The sequence below is a fragment of the Haliaeetus leucocephalus genome, unplaced genomic scaffold (genome assembly GCF_000737465.1).
Source record: "Haliaeetus leucocephalus isolate CR32 unplaced genomic scaffold, Haliaeetus_leucocephalus-4.0 Scaffold93, whole genome shotgun sequence".
In the NCBI taxonomy this organism is placed as follows: domain Eukaryota; kingdom Metazoa; phylum Chordata; class Aves; order Accipitriformes; family Accipitridae; genus Haliaeetus; species Haliaeetus leucocephalus.
Genome location: NW_010972529.1, coordinates 418,145 through 439,164, shown reverse-complemented (window position 1 = coordinate 439,164; position 21,020 = coordinate 418,145). Strand labels below are relative to the sequence as shown.

Genomic DNA, 21,020 nt, shown 5'->3' with positions numbered 1-21,020 from the left:
CCCCGGCACCCCCGGGCGGGCGCGGGCGTGAGGTGCCGGCGCTCTCCGCCGCGGGAGGGCCGGGGCTGCCTGCCTCCTGCGCTCCCCGGCCCGGTGGCGGACCCCGCCCGACACCGCTCAGAAGGCTGCGCGCTGACCGGCGAGCTGCAGGCACGTCGCGTCCCGGGGCCAGGACGCGGGCCTGTACCCAGGGGAGCACGGGCGCATGATTCAGATGTGCCGTAGCTGCGGCGCCGTGTGAAGGAGGGGAGGAAGGAAGAGAGGGTTAAGGGCTTCCAGAGGGGTCAGGTGGGAAGGGACGTGAGGGCTTGCACTGTCGGTTTCTTGTCAGCTGCGCGGTGGGAAAGCTATGCGTGAAGCGGCCAGGGCCTGACCAAAAGTGCGTGGAAGTCCTTGGAAAGAGTCCCACTTTCTCCTGGAGACTTGGAGTCGGGCCCTGGGTGAGCCGTCCTTAACTCCGGTAGCGAGCAAATGCTGCACTTCTCTCTGCTGGGTAGCGCTGGGATGGCGAGAGTCACTTCAAAGTGAGCAGGGGCACTAGTTGTCATTCGAAAATCACATACGTGATCACTGTGGGGGTGCTGCGTCAGTGCGAAATGAAATGACTGCAGAAACTGGAAAGATGTCCTTGTTTCCAGTAGAACGAAGAAGCAGTCTTTCTTTTCTGTTTGAGAAAACTGCACTCTTGTAACGTTTCTTGTGCTCCAGGACATCTCACTGCTGTTAGAAAGTTTATTTGGAAGAGCGGTTTCTCTCCTTTCTGTATTTCACAGTAAGCACTGCATATTCCTGGCAGTTGCAAGCTTACGGAACTGCCTCTAGGGCAGAAAGCAAACCTTACCCTTAATGAACAGAGCAGAACTTTCCAAAAGCTAGTCGAGTGCACTGGAACAAAGTTAGTATATAATTAATAGTCCAAATGTGGTGTTATGCATATTAATATAGTTTGTGTTAATACAGTTCAAAATGCTGGTGATGGTTCTGTAGGAATTGTTTTCTCAGCAATAGGAAAATACGGTTTGTGATTTTATTATTGTGTCCAACTGCGTAAGCCTGAACATTTCTAAGCAAGCAGCCACCAAATGTAAAGACCAGAATTATATACTTGGATAAACTACGTTTCTCCTATTAGATTCCTTTTACATGTAAAAGGCTTTTAAATGCTTGCTGTCTCATTCTTTGGTGGTTTTTTGGCTTAACCGCTGGCTTGTAGATGTTAGTTTGGGGATCACGTTGTCGTTCTCCACAAGAAAATAAAATAAGTGTTCAAATTTTCCCTTTCAAATAGCCGCTGAGTTAAAAAATATGCCTCAAGTTTATCTAGGAAAGTTTCCCTCACAAAAGTCCATTCACTTTTCAAATGATGTTATTTAGATAAGGTTATCCAAGATACATTTCAGAAGTACAGCTGTATTCAGTATTCATTGTGCACTGAACCTTTTGAATAGGTAGAATGACCAATGAAGAATCTGTGTCACTCCAGAGATCGGTATTAAAAATGTTCAGTAAATAAGATGTAGGATTCCAAAATTCTTGCCAGACTGGGAAGTTTCCAGGCCTGAACAAATCCTGCTCACATTTTCTTTTTTACTTTTAACATGGAGATCTAATCCAGAATGACAGAAAAGACCAAAATGTTACTGAGCCTTTAACAAAAAGGTATCCACGGCACATGGAGAAGTTTTTAGATACTCCAAAAGTAGGTGCGGTGGGCAAGGAAATGTCAGACATGAGATGACACCCTGCAGTGCCATCCCCAGTCTGTTTAATACCTGTTAAAGAATTACAAGCTCTGTAACAGCAGCTTCAAGCTGAGCTTCTAGAGTTGCTGAATTGCCTTATTTGCTCCCTCCCTCAGCAGGAATAGTGACTTGATTTTCATAAGCTCTATTGAATTTACATGAAAACATATCTTCCCTGTTTACAGGGGCAGCACCCTGCAGCTGCCAAGGTGCAGGCAGCTCCTGGGGGATTATCCTGAGGGATGAGGAGTGGGGAGCTGGCTCCCCCTGCTTTACCCACCACCTGCACTTTCAGTCTTCTGGAAAGGGTCAGGTCTAACCCTGCCCTTCTGAGGGTAAAACTTCCAGGCAGCAGGTTACAGGTTTCCATGTGCAGCCCATGTCATAGCAAAAGGAACTGAGATCTGCACCTTGAATGTGTTCTGCATGATTTGATCTGGTACTGGCAATTTAGGAGTGCACAGAGAATTGGAAGGCCAGTTGCTTAAACTTTTCCTCCTTTTCACAGATTTCAGGCTTTTATACTCAGATTATCAGGTGCATACTTTTCCGCTCTGTGGGTTTCCAGCATCGGATCTCTGCCTCAGCACTCTGTTCATCTCTCCTCACCCTTATTCTGACAACATTCTGTAATCACTTCCCAGACTGCTGTGAGATTGCAACAACTGCACATGTAATCTTTGTTGTTCTCTTTATGTATGTATTAAATTGTCTAGCAATTCTAACCTGCCCAGAGTCCCTTTGTTAATCACAAGACCTAGCTGCTTACTTGTAACAACACAAAGATGACCCCTCTTGGGATCCATTTGATGTTTTGGAAGGGGGCACAGGGAACAGTGTATGTGGATAGTGAAGGGTGGGGGTTTTGTGGGGTCTGGGGGGGTGGGGTGTTTATGTTTGACTTGTATTTATTTCCCCATTTGGAAAACTGTGGTCATTTTTTATGGATCACTTCACAGAACAGAAGCAGTGAAACTAGTACAGTATTTATCCCTCCCCTTTCGTAAGAGAGAGGTTGGCAGCTCTGGCTGTGAGTAGAATCTCTTAATTTGGTTATTGCAAGTCAGTTACTATTGCAGTCTTGTTATTACTCTTGCCTTTACACGATGTAGAGCTGCAGGTTCTTGTTCTCCTATGTTTTGTTGGTGTTTTTTGGTTCTTTTTTGGAGGCATTTTTTTCACTGTGCAATAACATTTTATGAATCGGTATGTGAATTGGTAGTTTCTAGGGACAAAAATGTTCTGAAGCAAAACTCCAGCAGCAGTTCTAAATCAAACTCTGCGAGGAGGACTCAGTGTCAGTAAGCGAAATTAGTTTCTCCTTTTAATAACAGGAGATATTGGAGGTAAAGTAATGTTCTTACACACAATACTTAAAGATCTGCATAATCTATTCTTCTGTAGCAGCTTGGTGGCAACAAAGAACATATTTATTAACTGCATTGGTTGAAAGTGGAGGTTTGCTCTGAGGTCTGCAGTACTCTGTGTGATTAATTTTTAAAAGTGGGATCTTGCATTTATGCCCAAGTTTGAAACCGAAAGCTGAAGGTTTGGAAGAAGAGAGAGATTTAATCCACATTTCTTTCCTTAGATCTTCATGCATACTGGTTTAATCCTACAGCTAGACAATTTTTCTCCCCTCACGCTTACTCTTCAAAACAGATCTGAAATACCTTTTCATCAAAATATTTATTCATGTCCACAGTTTAATTCCTCCTTGACAAAGCTCTGTCCTCATGTCGTTTTTCTCAGTGATCACTTGCAGCTTTCACATTTCAGATCAGGTCCCAATCCAGGAGACTGAAGACTGCTGTGAATTTTGCTAATTGTCCAGTCTCTGGGAGCCAAAATCCTAAATACTCTGGGCTCCCAGGAGACTTGTCAGAGGTGGAGGGACCCATTTTTCAAGAAATCAAGGCCACATGACAGCCGTTTCCTCACAGCTCCTCTGTGTTCAAGGTCTGGTTCCCAAAGCAGGCAAAATAAGGAGCTGGCAAAACCAGCAAACTTATATACTATACTTAACTTACATACCTATGCTGATGCTGTACAAAGCCCAACTGTCTGCTACCACTGTGGCATTTGCTCAGGAGCATGTACCTTCCCAACAGCAGGAGTCACTGCTCCCTCATCTCAACCCCCTGCCCTCCTTGCTGGCCATGGGAAAAGCGCTCGGCTCTCCCCTTGGCTCAGTCCTAGCCTGCTGCTTTTCCCACCTTTTCCCTGTCTGCTGCAGAAGTGAACTGACCTCTTATCCATCTGGGAACGAATTCCTTCTCTCTGGCAACACCGAGGAACACCCATTCATCTTTTTTATACCCCTTTCTTTCTCTTCTTTTCACCATGCTACTTTGAGCTTAGACTTTCTGCTTGAACTGGCCTCCTTTTGCTCACTTTCTCCCTTTCTTTACCTTAGTCCCAGCCAGGTTTTCTGGGCAGCTTTCAAGAAATGTGGCTGTAACCGAAGATCAAAAATGAAGTAACTGTGTGATTGCATAACTGGGCTGAAGAATGACTTTCTGGATGTGAACAGAAAAAACAGCCACTGCTTAGGTAGAACCTTTTAATCTTTGTCCGCTGGTGTCAACTTTTCTTTCTTTTTCCAGAACAGTTCAGACAGAACTAGGCATTGCTTTAGCTCCATACACTTGATCTTCTGACTCAACAATAGAAAACAAATGGATCTAATGAAAAAGCAAACCAGTTCACCCAAGAAATATAATCTGATCCTGTGGCCTTTCTGCATTAAAAGTTTCCATTAAGTTCTGTGGCATTCACCCATCCCAGATTCCCCCAGGCAAAAGGAAAGCAAACAAACGCTTTGAGCAAATGCTTTGTTTGTAATAACGTGGCAGGATCAATCATGACCAACCACAATGATGCAGAGGTTTTTTTTTTTGGTTTCGTGTTGGTCAGATAAAATCCTGTATAAATTTTCTTAAGTCAGTTCTGTTGACTCACCCTGACAAGTGGAGCTTGTCCTTCGACCAGGATATTTAAAGAGGTGCTAAAAGGAGTGATGTCAATGATGCATCTTCTTGATGCTGCCTTGTGAAAGTCAAATGAAAGTTTTGGTTGCTTTGTTTAAAGAGAAGTATTTCATTTTAGAAACATGTTCCAGTAATATGGGAGTTAAATCTCAAAGTCTGGTTTAAAGTTTCGCAAAGTGGAGTGGGTTTGGATCTGGGATTTGTTCCGTGGAACAGAGTTGTGTGTCAGAAGTGAGATTTTAGCTTAGATCATGGTGCTGAGATCCAAGGTTTTGTTTCAGGCCTGTCTCTGCAGTTCTTGCTGCTTTCCTGAGGAAGTGTAGCTTATGAAATCCCATTTTAGATGTGGATTTTGCCTAATTTTTTTTGTTAAATACACTGATCAGATTGAATCATCCTTGTTAGAGAAGTAAAAGCTTTGGTCCTTTTAGGTTCCTATGCATTTTGTGAGCGAAAGCAGCTAGGCCCTACTAGCATCCCCAAGAAAGGATGCTGCTCCAAAAGCTCTCCTGAAGTGAGTTAAAGTGTAGTGTGATGCTCTACCCCTACAACAGATGTTGGGAAATTCAGGCACGAGACACAAACCTATAGGAAGCCTGACTTCCTGAGCTCCACTGCTCCAAGACCAACATGTTTGAGGCTGTCTTTCAGATTCTTACATCTTTGGGGCAGGAACTCTCTTTGTTCTCACTGTGCAGATTGTTGACACCTGACACATCATATGTTATTTTTATTCAAAATAAATAGCAGGGATTAGCTCCCCCCTGCCTTCCTATTCCATCTGCTGACGATACCTTTCTTAGTAAGACAGAGCTTCCAGACAGTCTTAGCTTTATTAGAGAAAGGGGTTACAGACTTGTTCCAAATAAGTACTCAGATTTTGATGGAAGTGTCCCCAGACAGAGAAAGCACTGTCTGACCAGTCACCAGTTATGAGAATTCTGTCATCTGCCAACCATAATCTACAATTAAAATGGAAATACTTTGATATATTACCAAACACAGAGAAAATACTGTATTAAAGGGAGCTGAAGAACAGAAGGAGGCGTGGTTGTGCCTTATTTGTTCAGCATTGGTGAGTCATTTCATCTGAATTTCTATGCATTTTAAGAGTTTTGTTTCAAAGGTCTATTGTGTGGCTTCTGGCAACAAATTAAATACCAGTGATGTTTGGCTCTTAATTTAGAATTAATTTTAAAACATCACTCATAATATAGGACCTGATTGAAAGCCTGTGGTCACTGGAAGGATTCCCAAGGATTTCACTGGGCTTTGTATGAGGGTCTCAACCCACAAATACTTGTTTATTTTTCTTCATTGTATTTATTCTTGGATGGGAACTCAAGCATTGATTTTTCAGAATAATTTTGCGATTTTGGACTTTTCATTTCCTCAGGCTAAAACTGAGTTGGGGATGATGAAATGTTGTTGTAAAGAAAATCATCAGGCTATGAGCGTAAGGGTTTTCTGGGTTTTGTTTTTGTTTGGTTTTTTTTTTCTGTTCTCGCTTGGACTTGTGGTACTATACGCCATCACACCACTGCAGATCTATGAGCTGCCAGAGGATGGACTTGGTGATTCAATAGGCAAATTTCCTGATGCCTAATTTATCTGATTTTTTGAGTGTCAAATATATATGGGAATACAAAAACGGCAGAGTTTGAATCAGAGTTCTGTTTGCAAAATGAAACCTGTATGTTGTTTTCTGAGGAGCTGGTAATGAACAGCCCCCCCCGCCTCAAGTTTGCATGGAAGTTCAAGTTCATAAATCCAAGTGTTCAAACATATTTTCCTCTAGTCCCTGAGGTTCTCCTGCTTGCAGTCTTTGGGAAGATTATAACTTTGCAATCTCTTGAGCATAATGATTCACTCATTCTGTCTCCAGAAGCAGTTGCTGCCTGCTGAGCCTTTCTCTTGTTACTTCTAGTGTTAATGGCACTAGAAGAGGCTGCTCTATCTCCAGTCAAAAGGAGGATTTTTTGGCAAGGGCAGAAAAGACCCTCACAGTCTCCCTTAACAGTGTCATACCTCTTGTCAGCATCTTAGGGTCGGACAGAGAAAATCTTCCTTTTCTGTGGTAATAGTTCCATATTAAGTCCCAGGACAAGTGTTTGCCCCTATGGCTTCACGGAATAGCTGAGAGAAGTATGACTGACCATAGCAAGGAGTTTACTACAGACCAGAATCTTTGGGGATCAGTAATAATTTGCCTCTTCCTAACACAAGAAGGGAAGAAGGACATAAAAAGAGAAAATGAATGAGAAAAAGGAAGTGCATAGGGATATCTCTGATTTCCTCAGAAAACCATTGGGACACAACGACATAAGCACCACTCCAAGGAAACAGCACAAGGGAATATGAAACTGTAGGTCTGAAGGAAACAGAGAACAGCTGTGGGAGGATATGAGAGAGAGAATAGGCATCTGGTCTGAGAGTGCAGGATTCATGGATTTTCCCACTCTGCAAAAATTTAATTCACATAACTGCAAGTCTGAGCTGAGTGGCATGGATATGAAAAAGTTATGTGGTTCCTGGAGAAATAATGCCCATTTGGCATAACCAAAAAGTTACAGGAGGTCTATACTTTCTTCATGATGTCTTGGTTTTGTTTTTCCAAAAAGATCTCATGGCTTGGCTTCTTGCATGTGCTGCTACTCACTGAATAAACTCTGCTCACATACCAGAGTTTTGAATGTGTTTTTATGCTGAATTATCTGCTGGTTACCTGGGTCCTTTCTCTGGCTTAAGTGGAATGAAGCTCTTGCTTAATTTGACCCTCAGATTTAGCAGACAGTGATCAGTAGGTTCAATAAGATGGTTATGATCCATGAGGTATGACTATGAGGGAAATAACTAAACAAGAGAATTTCCTTAGGAAAGCACCCATGTTGATAAAGCAGTTCGTGGAAAACCTGACTGATGTCTTCATCACTGATGCCTGCTTTGATTGCCATGCTATGCCGAAAGCATTTTCACTTTTAACTTAAGCATTTTCTTATTGAAGGCTTAATCCTTCATCTGTCATTAAGGCCAGTGAAAACAAATTAGCAGCAGGCTGATTAGCTCTCCAGTGTAAATATGTAGTCTCTTTAGCAGCCAGTTGACTTTTAATCAATTAGATTGAGTTAGAAGTGACAGTTCTTACTTTGACCTGTCAGCTCAGGCTTCAATTTTCATGAAACTTGTAGGAACTTTATTTCTTTAAGCCATGTACTCCTCAGGTTTGAAAAATGGCCATTGAGCTTAAATGTTGTTGAGTAAGCGAATGGCAGATGGACAGAGATCATGATCTCATAAACTTCATCTCCTTTAGAAATGGTCAACTGAAAACTCTTCGTGGACTGGTTCTGAGAAAAGCAACAGCTTTGGATGCTCTGAAACCAAACTAGACATTTGGAAATGGAAAGTTTTTTTATGGTCACTAGCTTATCAGTGAAATTAGGTTACCACTGGTTTTGCCAAGTGAACATCTATCCCCATATCAAGAAGGTTTAGATAATATAAAAAATACAGTGACTATACAAAAATTATTTTCCTTGCATGGCAAACCAGCTTTTCATGCCATCTCCCACAGTACAAGCAAAAGGGTGAAGTTAGTAGGATAGCACTCACTTGTAAAAGTATGAGTGTTGAGAGGAATAGTGGAAAAAGGCATGCTGAAAAAAATAAGCAATGGAGGGGAATTAACTGAAATTAGTGACTATGCAAGAAAGCATATATTAAGCAAGTATGGGTATTTATGTGTATCTGCTGAGTGAAGCTGTTGTGTTCATTTCTGAACAGTGAGTAGAATAAGCAATGCTTCTTCTTAAGGGTATTTCTTACAAGACAAGATACAAGACTGTAAGACCAAGTCTGGCTAGAATGACAGTATGCTTACAAGGCACTTGGATGAAAAAGAATAAAATGATGGGGCAAGAAACAGTGTGTTGTGAATTTTAGAAACAGTGTCTTTCCTGGATAACATTTTGCCCTCTGTCACGATTACCAATTCTAAAAAAGAGCTACCACAGAAAGAACTTGCAGACAACTGAGGTAAGAGACTAAAGAGAATTACAAGAGGCAGATCCTTGCTTCTGTGAATGGAGCCAAATAGGCACTGTCATACCCACACACACAGCCCGCTCTGAAAGCGGTGATTATGCAGTAACCCTGAACAGCATGGTCTGTGGCGTAGCTGCCTCTAAAGACCAGTGGAGGGTATGGCAGAGGGGATGGGGCAGGAAGCTTAGGGGTTAATTTCTCTTCAGTGCTTCCTTCACAAACCAATGGAGAAAACATTGCTGGAGAAATACTGCAGCTGGATCCCAAATACCAATAAATATCAGATTGATGCTTTTAATGGTGTTTGTAGTAGAGTTTATCAACAATTCTGCTATCACCACATGAGATCTCTTCCTTTAAACTTGCCAATCTTGCTAGTGTATTTTTAATGACTGTTGGCACAGTTCTTCATACAACTGCAGGAGCTGATGTAGGTTTACGGAATGGATTAGCCTTCTGGGACTCCCACAACAATATGTGTGCTATTTCAATCTATTTTGATCTAAAATGGATTTGTATGTCTTTAAAACAAGCTAGCAAACTGCTGTGCTAATTAAGCTAGATTGAACGATGCACAGGAACTAATACTACTAAATCTGTATATGAAGGCCCGATTCTGAGAATCCTCATAGGCTGTGTGTTACTCAGCTTCAGGCTCTAAAAATATTAAATTGCAAAGCTGCTCTCTTGCCAAAAAGACATTACATCAGTCAACGCTGAGATTGCATCTAATATGTGCTAGGCATTAGACACACAGCTTGAAATGCTGTTCTCCTTGATGCTTCTGTATGGTGAGGTTCATGCCAGTGCAGTGGGGCTGGACAGAATATACACATTTCTTCTTTTTTACTCTAATGCTGAAACTGAAAAAGGGCCTTAAGACCTTGTGTTAGAGTCCTCCACCATGAGGAATGAATCCAGCAAATCTGAGTAACCTGTACTTTCCTGTGCCGTACACGGGAGACGTAACCCATCTCTTAGCTGACCACTTCCAGGCTTTTTGGTACTCCTATTTTTTTAAACTGAAACTTTCTAAGTTCCCAGCTTTTCAGTGTTTTTAAGAGAAAAAAAAAAATTCTTTCTGGATTTTCATACCTTTGGGTTCATTACTACCATTATTGTTGCTATTCAAAGCAATAATGCCAGGAGCAAATGTCGAGTATAAAAACTATAACTTTTTAAGAGCTCTATTTCACAGAAAGAGGTATCTATTTACAGTGTTTACTCTCTTAGGCCAGTTATTTTTGTCTGTCATTGTTACTGCAGTTTATCAGTCCTCCTTTGCAACAAGAAGTGATCAGTAAGGCTTAAAGCTTTGTTCAGCTGCTCAGCCTCAGTGTTTTGTGTGTTTTTCTGGTGCTATGTTTTTTTAGTTGAAGTTCTTTGTCAACACAGTGGATGCTGTGACTAATTTGGCTAATTCTGGAAGAAAGGATTACGCTTGGATTCTGCATTGGTGTTTTGAGTCACAGTAAAAAGTTACAATGAGTGAGTAGTCTGGGTTATGCGGACAGTTGGGTGGGATGATACCTTCTGGCCTTCATATCAATGGGATCTGTTTATTGCCATATGATTCAGGCTTAACTTCTGAGCCAGTCTGTAATGTCTTGTATGTGATTTTGTATGCAGAGCACCCCATACATTGTTTATGAATGTGTGTCTTGGGTAAATGGGAAAGCTCCTAGCGGGGCTTTCACACAGAGGCATAGAGATGTTATTGGGACACTGCAGCATTGCCAAGTTTTTCTAATTTAGACAATTCTCACAGTAGTTGACTTTTTTTTTAATAAAGTTTCATATTATTTTAAAGAAGAGTGACATTTATTAATTTTGAAAAAAGAAAGAGGAAATCTATAGTCCTCCTCATTGCAGAATAATGCTTGAAAAAGTGACTGCTGTAGCTGAACACCACTTCCCCCTCTGACACCCAACAACCCAGAAAACAAAGAGAAAAAAAACAACATTAGGTTCAAAACATTAAGTCATGTAAGGTTTTTTGTAGGGTCTGCTTAAGATTCTGTTTGCTCGGGGTAAGAAACCCGGTAACTCACAGGTTTTGCAGTTTCCCAGCCCAGGCACACACGCAGCCATGACCTCACTCCATCCATGTGGGGATGAGCCGCGGTTGTGCTCCAGCCCTTCCTGTGCCCTGCTTCCCAGTGGAAGGGAATCTCCTCATGTGCTGGCCGGAGAGGAGCTAGCGAGTACTTCCCTAACATGCAGGGGACCAGGACTTAGAGGTGTGTTGTAGTCCAAGCACAGCCTCTAGCTCCCATATTAGATATTTAAAAAAAAAAGTTCTCTCAGAATTCACAACTAAGAGATATTGATTAATTAAACAAATACAAAATGAGAGATTCTGAACAACAAATAGTGCCCTGAAGTGCCTGTAGCCCAGGCAATGTGCTGGGCCGGTGCCTGAAAGTGACACAATCCTGCTGTCTGATTTGGACGGTGACACAACCCTGCTGTCTATTTTGGATGACCTGATTTAATTGTGCCAGTTGAGAGAAATGCAGAAAAGGAAGCATGCCTCAGAAAGAGTGACAGACCCATTCAACTGTTACAATGCCCTCTCTCCTGATAATCACGGCTGTTATTAATTGTAGAGATAAGAACATATTTTTCCCCTAACTTTACATTGTTGTTTGGCTAAATTTTCTGCCTCGGGGGAAATGTGTTTCTGTACAGAATTTGATAAACAATGTAGGGATACTCATGGTCTCAAGAAGATGAAGCTTTCTACCAGGGTGACTGCAAGGCCACGCTGCCTGGGAAAGGAGGGAAAGCAACTGGAAACTGCTCCCTCCTGCACAAGCACCGCTTTGGGACTGGGCTGAGAGGCGGCAGCTGCTGAGAAAATTTTATTCCCTTGCTGAGCACAGGGCAGGTGTTATGTGAAGAGGGCCAGCATAAGGAGTGCAAAGAAGCTGGAGTTTTTCAGGGTAGAGCAAGAGGAAATTGTGACTTTTCGAGCGGGAATTCTTTCTCAGCGTTGGCTGTGAGCTGCCCAGTCAGCACCGCTCTTCGCAAAGGGCTGACCACTCCACCTGTGTCTACATGGTCTGTGTGTATAGTAATAAAAAATGCAGGTTTACATGGTCTGCCATGTGAGACGAGCAATTAGATACTAGTACGTCATGACTTCTCTTATCAGAGAACATTAGGTTTCAGCCAATTTCCATTACTATTTTTATCCTTTATTGTGTGCAAATACACAAGGATTTTAATAACAGCAGAGCCACTTTAAATGCCACTTGGAAGGCCAGAGAGCATGATGTCTTATTTTCACCAGCCCATCTAATGCTATTTTTACAAGTGAACCATATTGCTTATACAGAATCAGAGCAAGTTTTTTTAAAAAAACATTTTTTTTAAAGGATTGAATAGTTGCAATTGTTGGAGAAAGGTGCTTAGATACTGGATTAGGAATTTGCAGGATCAAAGTAGCAGTTAAGATGCCAGGGAACTCATCCAAATCACAACATAGCTGATATTCTTTAGGGAATACTGGGCTGTTTTGTATACAGCACTCTTGGCTCCAAGTAACTTAAAACCTGAAGAATTGAAATGATTACAAATGTCAGGCTAAATCTGTCAAGGTGTTGAGTGCCCACAACTCACATTGGGCTCAATACTCTTTTACACTGTGGCCCTTTATGCTGTGATGGCAATGTCAAAGGCATTCAGCAGCGGTAAATGCCACTGGAGGCCCCTTTACAGTATCGGACCGTAGCAAAGTCGCTTGGGTGCAATTGGGCATTCAGCCCATTTTCCTAGCGATACTCAGCACCTTTCAGGAGCAGGTTGACAGAGGAGTGGCTCTGGCAGTAAAGCTCAATTATTTGTGATCTCAATTACACAGAAAATGTAGGGAATGGATTTGTTGTTGTTTTTTTGGTTTGTTGGTTTTGGGTTTTTTTTAGCCTGTGAGAAGCCATGGGGATTTCTGCTGGGCTGGTCTCGCTGAGATCTAAACTGCAAATACAGGGCATGAAATTCTCTTCATCCTGATTTTAGTGCCAGTGCTCAGACTGAGTTCAATGAGGCAAGGAACTCACCTGCATCTTTGCTGCAGTGGAAGGTGCATCTAGCTGACTCCTGTCCTCTCTTGGGCTCTAGATGAGGAACAGCAAAGACATTAGCAGAGCAGGCTTCTCCTTTCTCCAGACTTAGTAATTGATAGAGGAGCTGAATTTTCCTATACAGTTGCACAGCTGGAGCTGGAAAAGATGCCAGAGAACTGAAATATTTTATTTGCATATCATTTACTTGAAATACTTAAATTTCTGTTTAAAAACCCTTTTTTAAATTGCTCATCCTTGGTGAAAGGTTTAAAAAGGGCAAAAAGTGTGAAAATCAAATGGCATGAACAAACTTTTTCAGTATTTTCTTTGAGAAAACTGATTTTTCTTTTAACGATACAAAAATCTTGCCATTATAGTTCTAATTCAGCCACCAAAACAAGAAAATATGGTTTGGTTTTTTTTCTCTGTTATACTTAACAGTAATAACATTGCTGTCACCACAATGGGGTAAGCAAGGCTTCTGGGGAGAAGATGCTAGCTTTTGTCTTTAATTAGACCAGTTACATGTTTGGAAAAGAGGCAAAGATAGGAAAATTATAATTTTTGAAATTAAAAACATACATAAGTAATCATCATCTCAGTTTTAAAACTTATACAAATCTTTTCTCAGATAAATTGGTGGAAGCTCTTAGTGCTCTCATTACTTAATATGTTGGATTTGGAGAATTTTGTCTGGCTTTTTGATGTGAATGTGGATGAACTTGGTGTTCTGGAAGTTGGGAATTGATTTTAGAGAGAATTACGCAGAATTTAATGCATGCATAAGAATAAGGAAACTATTCAAATATAGTTATTGTATGCACATTAATAAAAAGTTTGGCTAATAGTGGAAGAATTAGAAAACAGATTTGCTTTGATTGTAGTATATTAGGTTGTCACAGAACTCATGGGGAAAAAAGTGGTTTGGGGCCTAACTTCCATGTGTTTTTGGATGAGGGATGAGGAAGGATATTGCTTCATTTGTAGACTGGTATTTTGTATCCTTTCTCTCTCCTGTCTGTCACACCTTTTCTTCCCCTTCACCCACAAACCTTTTCCGCTTAAAGATAGATTTCTATCAAGTGTGACAGAGTGTTAGAGATATCAAAGCTTCATAAATATAGGTGATGAAAGTCTTTGAATTAAATTACCCCTAATAGTTTCCCGTCACAATGGCTAATTTGTAATGGTTAAAGGTAGCCTGCGTGTTTCCAGTAAAGTATTCTGCAGAGCAGAGAGAAGGGCAGTAGGAGGTTAAATCTATAAATATTTGTGGTGATAACAGAAATCTTGGCTAAAGACAATACATGGTGAAATACAAATCAGAAAACCAGCTGTCGTTAGCTCTGCTGCTCATGAGCTTACTTATTAGAAGATGAAAACGAATGGTACAGGTGGACAGCTGCATACAGATCCTACCTCTCCCTCCCCTGGTAACACTGACAAACTCTCTAGCAAATACAAAATTCTGTGTATCTTACTTCTGGGTTTCTGTCCAGCACCTAGGGTGTCCAGGACTTATGCACCACCTTTCCTCTGTTACCCTGGCATCTGACTCAGTGATACAGGGGGAATCACTTGTGTGAAACACAACCGCCTAGGAGCCCAAAAGTGCAAAGCATCATTTAAGATGAGGTGTAAGGAATACCTTAGCCAGCTGGAATGCAAGAGTCTAGCCTGCAAAACCAGGTAATAGCCCTTCCGACTCCTGTGAACACACCCTGGCATTGTTAGCAGCCATGACTGGCAAGGGCCTGAGCCCATGTATAGTCTGAAATGACATCTCCGACATAGTGCCGCTGCTGGAGTGCTGGGAGGGCTCTGACTCACTGCCACACGACCTCTTGTTTTCCAGACTTGAGCATTACTAGCATGTAAAGGTTGACCCATTCACAGAACCATGTGGTGTGGCAGCGGGCCATACGTATAACCTTGACTACAGTGCCCTTTCCAGAGACTGATTGTGGTTTTCTTATTATCTAATGAGCTTGTCATTTCCTGTACTAGTTGTAACAGAGCTGAATATTTTCTAGGTTACCTAACCAAACTTCTGCAAAATCATACTGCCTATGCCTGCGATGGGGAACATTTGAGTCTACGCTGTCCTCGGCATTCAACAATAAGTGTTCAGTCAGCATTTTACGGGCAAGACTACCACATGTGTAGTACTCAGGAGCCTGAAACCAGGATGACAGAACCCGTGAACTGTGTGGCACCCACCTCCTTGCAGGTATCGCATGTTGTAAAGGTTCTTGATGCACAGAATGTTTTTGATGGTTTCCATGAGGTGAGCTATGCTGTGTGAAAACAGCAAGTGTTCACAACATTGAATGAAATGACATCATGTCTATGTCAGTTTACGGTCAAAAATATTACAACTGAAAGGATTTGTCTGGCCAGCAGGATATTACTGTAGGATTGTGAAAGCTTTGTAGATTGCTTTCTGTTTTGATAAGCCTTGCTTTGGAAACCCCATTCTCAAAGTTCCCTAAAATAATCAATTTCCTTCTAATCAAGGGCTGGTCATGACTGAGCAGACCAGTCTTAATCCATCACACAGGTCCTCCTTGTCCCCAGGAGAGGATACAAACATTGGACAGAGCTGGGTTACATATCCACTGAATAAGATGGCATTCTGGTTGGCATTTGGCTTGTTCCATGCCTATCTTCACTCACCGAAAAGGCATCGTGACAGCTAAACAGCAGATCCTAAGCACTTCTGCAGATAACTTCATTTCTATGAATACATTATTTGTATCAGTAATATCCTATGGTTTGTTTGCTGGGCCCGCTTAAGTATAGCTTAAAATGATTTATACTTCATAAATTACTACTTTCTGCTGTGGAGGCTTTTGTAACAAGGCTCAGAAGGTCTGACTTACACTGCTGTCAAAGGCTTGTTTCATCATGGTGAAAAAGCCCAGTAAATCATTGCAAAAATGAGTAGTCAGTGGAATCTGAACATGTTCTGTTGGTGAAGCTGTTGTAAATGCTCTACAGAAGCTTTGATGAAGTTTGCAACATTTGTGCTGGCAGCTGACACATTGCTTCTTGACAACAGGGAATGTCTGTTCCCACCAGTAGTGAGTTGAAGAGTTTTATGTAGTGGTTTGGCAGTAATACCCTCTCCCCAGAAACGGTATTAGGGCAATTTTATAAGTGTGGCTTGCCTGTGCTGTACTGCAACTTCTAAAGACATTCCAGACATGACCTATGGGCCATGTGAAAGTACGTCTCTCCACCAAAAACAGTAGGCCAGATGCATCCTTGATGTCATTTTACTGACTACAGTGAAGTAACACCAATGATTATTTTGGGCTTGTGTGTGCCTTTGTGAGGTCTCCATGGGCATTTTTTTCCCTTGAATGTAGTAAGCACAGCATGGGATAACTGTTGTATAAACTACCATCATCATTCAGGCACTGTCACTGATCAAAGGCATGAAAGCATTTTGACGAGGCCACGAATGTGAGAGATAGGAATGCTCTGCATCTCAGGGAGTCCGGTTCTGTCAAGGAGAAGAGACACATCCTGTAAACTGATTTGTTAGAAAAGAGCACCAGTGATCTCATCCCTCCTCCCCTTCACTTTGGAACTGCATCTGCAGTCTGCATAATCGGGCATGATGCTACCCTGCAGCTGGGAGGAAACATAACAGGCATTTTTTACAGGTACCTCCTATTAAAAGGATCGCTGCAAAGTTAGATCTGTCTCAAGATATTAACAGCCCAGTGCTATCTCATTTTGAGTATCATTGTTTGCTTTTGTGGTTGTGTGTTTTTGCACAGCAATGTGACAGAAAATGCGACTGCTGTTTGCATTAAGTAGGAGAAAATACAAACATGCACAGGAGCTGATTCAGCTTAGGTGCAAACGGATGACTTAGTAGGGGACAGCTATCTGCACTTACTATAGATGTAACTCTGTTTCACTGGCCTGTTCCAGAACCATCCCAATTAAGGAGGAATTATTTGTTTGACTTGCAACTCTGTAAAAGAAGAATTGACTGATAAAATTAAGTCTGCTGTGCTTTTCCTCCCCTTTTAAACTCTTTAGAGTGCACTTAATGCTCAAAAAGTGTTGGATGCAAGTCCTCTTCTACCAACGGGAACAAAAAGGCAAGAGGTTTATAGGTTCACTGCAATGTGCTGCCAATGTGTATCATTTCTGCTTGGGAGGGATGGCTTCCAGGGATGACAGGAGAGATTCAGCCACTGCCAACGCTCTCAGCCTGGAAACAAGAGTGCAGCTTGTGCTATCATAGTGGTAAATTTGTGATTTGGCCTCTTGGTATGACTGAGACCCCTTCTATTGAGAAACAAGGCAAAAATTCCCATAGATTTTACAGGAGTACCTAAAACTATCAGAGAATGGTATCTTACAGTTACTCGTGTTAAGAGTGGGTGACCGGGAGACAACCCCTTCCTTATTGCAGCCTGCTGTGATTTTAAACATCAAGAATCATGGGCACAACAACACAGACTATCCAAAAATAGTGTATAAAAAGCCCTCTCTAAACTGGGCTTTGAAGGTGAATAAGAATTTCATAAGTACACTGCTGCATTTAAACTGGTTTTTTTTAGGTGCTTTGGCTTGTGACTGTGTTAAAAACTGGACTCAGACTCATCTTGCGCAATGTCTTCATATTTTCTATAGCTCAGCTCCGAAACCACTGGTGAAGTGGGAACACTAATGTGAGCGCTAGGAGTACCTAGTCCTTTTGCTGGACTCGGAGAGGGCCCACATGACCGTTTGCGTATGACACTGCTGACCTTTTTATTGTCCTCCTCAGTTGCTACTCCCAGTGAAGCAGCACAGTATGAACCATGGTATATTGCTGGGCCAAAAAATCTGGGGTACATAATGGCCTTAGAACAGCATTTAAAAAAAAAAATAAGACAAGCAGGCTTAGGATAGACAGGCACATCTGTGCTATCCAATCCAACCAATTCTGAAATTTGTTCAAGTGGCAAGTCAAGCAAATATCTGATAATGTGTGTAACTGCAAGCAAGAAGTAAGTGCCCCTTAAGCAGGAGGTCCTACATATGGCTTAAAGCTAGGTTGGTGCTTAAGTGCCACTGAGCACACCAAGTCATTATTTATAACTCTTTCAAGTGAAGATATTACAGAGCATGATCAGGTAAACTTAAGTAGACCAAGATGAAGTGGTTAAAAAGACATCTTTTTGAGTTACCGTGCTTCACCTGGACATTGCACTCCCATAAATGCTGTCAGGAGTGTGTGAGTACCTCAGGCACATCAGTGAAGAGGCTGGGGGCTGAGCGTGTTCCCACTTGCTCTGGGCTCTGCACAGTGTCCCGAGCACCACTGAGGCTGTGGTGGCACACGGCGACATCTGGCCGACCGGCTCAGGGCAGAGGGAAAGGAGACAAACAGCAGCAAACTGGTAGCATCCTATGTTGCCATGGGCATTGCTGTGATGAATGTGTTCCCATAAACTTGGCCATGACTCAAAGTCCAGTAGAGATGTGGCCTAAATCCAATGATACAGATGTTTCTTACATGTTTATAGCCAAAAAGTTGTGAAGGAATGATTTCTGTCCTGTATAGAACAAAGTACAACTAAGTGTTCTCATTGCTGTATAGCTTCATACCTTGTTTTCAAGCCTATCCTTTTTGCCCGTTGTTCTAGAAAGTACTGGATGAATGCCAAAACCTGAGATCCTGCCAACTCCTTGTCAATAGTCGGGTTTTTGGACCTGATCTGTGTCCAGGGACCACTAAATTCCTCCTTGTCTCCTTTAAATGCAAACCTAGTAAGTAATCCACATCAGGCAAATGTGTTTTTGTGTGTGTTTTGTTGTTTGTTTTGGTTAAAATGCCACTGCACAAGGCTTTGCATAAATCCATGTGAAGTTTTGAGACTCTTAGATTAATAGCAAATTGTTTTTTTCTAATTTACCTTGGCTCTCCATTGTGTTTGCAACTTCAGTGTGCTTGCTGCCAACTGAATGACCAGTGTGGTTTGATAGTCAGATGCCAGACATCAGACTAGAAAGAAAAAATGTTTTGGAAATTATTTTTAAAGAGATGGCAATGATAATGTCATATTAGAAAGATAGAGCTGAACAGCAAAACCAGATGCTTGGGCTAAGGATCCAAATGATGAAGAAGATATCATAATAAGGAATATGCAAAAACACTTAAGGAGGTAGGACCAAAGCTTTCAAAGATTCTCTGTTACTATGTCCCATTTATGGAACAATAGCTGGAGGATACACATGCATGGCTAGCTTTATTACAGAAGTTCATTGTATAATCACCTGTATTCTATGCAGGTAATTGATGTTGATAGGTGAAGGGGCAAATCCTGCCTCAAAGAGAATGCATTCTGTAAACATGAGAAAAGTGTAAGAAAGATTAAGACAATCATCATGAGGTTTCATCTATTGGTGTTTTTTAATTGTTTTTCTTGTTGCTATTGTATATGAGAACAAGCCCCAGTAGCCTGGGGGCTCAGCTTTTTTTGGCAGCTAATCCCCAGTGTGGCTGAAATGGGTCCCAAAGACAATAGTTGAATGATGATTTATGGGTAGGTTCACCAGCCAACTCAGAAATACCATCCCACAACTAAAGGAGAAGGCACAAAAGGGATTTTCTTTAATCAGAGCATTAAGATAGACATCACTGGTGGAATAGGAACAGGGGTGGCAAGCAAACTGAAGGGTCAATTTATGCAGAGTATTGAAGTCAGAGCAGAGATACGGGAATGGCGTAGGAAGATGTTACCTTTGGCAAAGCACTGACACAAGAATTCCCAGGAAGATTTACTGGGCCAGTCATCAGGGGAAAAAATATGTCTGAAATTAAAATTTTAATATCTGTTTTATTATCTTAATAGTTTAACTTTTATTTTTTACATATTACAATTACTACATTATTAATAGTAGATGGATTTGAATATCATAGCTGTGTCTGTGTCATTAGAGATCTCTTTTTACTATCCAAAGTGGATTAGGATCCTGTTTGTTACTTTTATAAGCTGCTTAATATTTTTCCCACTGGAAAGGAGCTACCTTGAATATATAATATTCTCTGTGATCTGAATTTTACAAAAGCTGGTTTAAAGTGTATTTAACAGCAAATGCTGCCTTCAGAATTGAGGAATAGTCCAGTTCCAGTGCAAATTACGTGATTTCATGTGACAGGGAATTTATATTTGTAGGTAAGATACCAATATTTTAGGCTTGGCTGTGGAAAACATCCTTACTCAGGAAATCACTTGAGTATAACTTTAAGTATATTTTATAGTCTCCTTGCCTTCAAGTGGGCACTTAAGCAATTGCCTGAATCCCTTAGTTTTTCATCTGTTTAGAAATATTGTTGCTGTATCTCTGCAGAGGTCTCTGCTGTATTGTTACCCTTGTCTTGCACCACTTGCAGGTTTGTTTCTGTTGTCTGTATTTCCATAGCCTCTCCGGCAACCACAGAGCACATCTGTACAGATACAAAGCCCAGCTTTAGGCTATCAGCCCTTGGGTCAGAGCCTCCGTTTTCTTGGCATGATCCTCATGGGTGTACAGTATGGCAGGTGCTTCTGCAGAAGTAACAATCTGCAGCAGGTCAAGTATTTTTTAAAATTCTTTTTTAGACTTAAACTTGTGACTGCTGATGAGCTCGAATGGAAGAAAACTGGACTATTACCAAGAACATTAACCCATTTTTTTAATCCGTTCTATTCTAAATGAAACAATAATGTTTTCTTTATTGAATAGACAGGAGGGTTTTCTCTCTCCAGGTCCCCTAGCACCACCACCCACACTCCACTCGCAGGGATACCACTCAGTAACAATAAGGTTTCCCTTTTCTCCTGCTCAGCTCAGGAACCTCCTTTTCCTGTTTTCACATTTTTGAAGGACAAAAAAATGGAGCAGAATAAACTTCTCCCTGGCCTTATCTGCAGTAAAAAGGTTTGCTACCATACCTAGACTGGGAAGACTTGAGCAGTAAAATGCTGCAAGCAGACCGCTGCTTAGGCCAGCAAGAGACCTCCTTGGCCAGATGGCAGATTTTAACCAGTTGACTAGGACGGATAAACTATGCTGTCTGGAAGATGATCTCACTGGCTTCCCCACCTCTGTGCTGAGAGCGCTGCCAGTGTGCCTGTGCCAGCTGAGAAAGGGAGGGGGTGTATTTTTCTCAGGCTCCTGATTCA

General features: G+C 41.6%; 1 protein-coding gene across 1 annotated transcript in view; it reads left to right on the top strand.

Annotated features, from left to right (window-relative positions):
• The window catches only part of EVA1C (eva-1 homolog C (C. elegans)), a 39,774-nt gene that overhangs the window by 374 nt on the left and 18,380 nt on the right, over positions 1 to 21,020 (top strand). The window contains exons 2-3 of the mRNA XM_010585266.1: positions 14,877 to 15,073; positions 18,498 to 18,621. Of these exons, the coding sequence (XP_010583568.1) occupies positions 14,877 to 15,073; positions 18,498 to 18,621 (321 nt within the window). The remainder of the gene's footprint in view (positions 1 to 14,876; positions 15,074 to 18,497; positions 18,622 to 21,020) is intronic.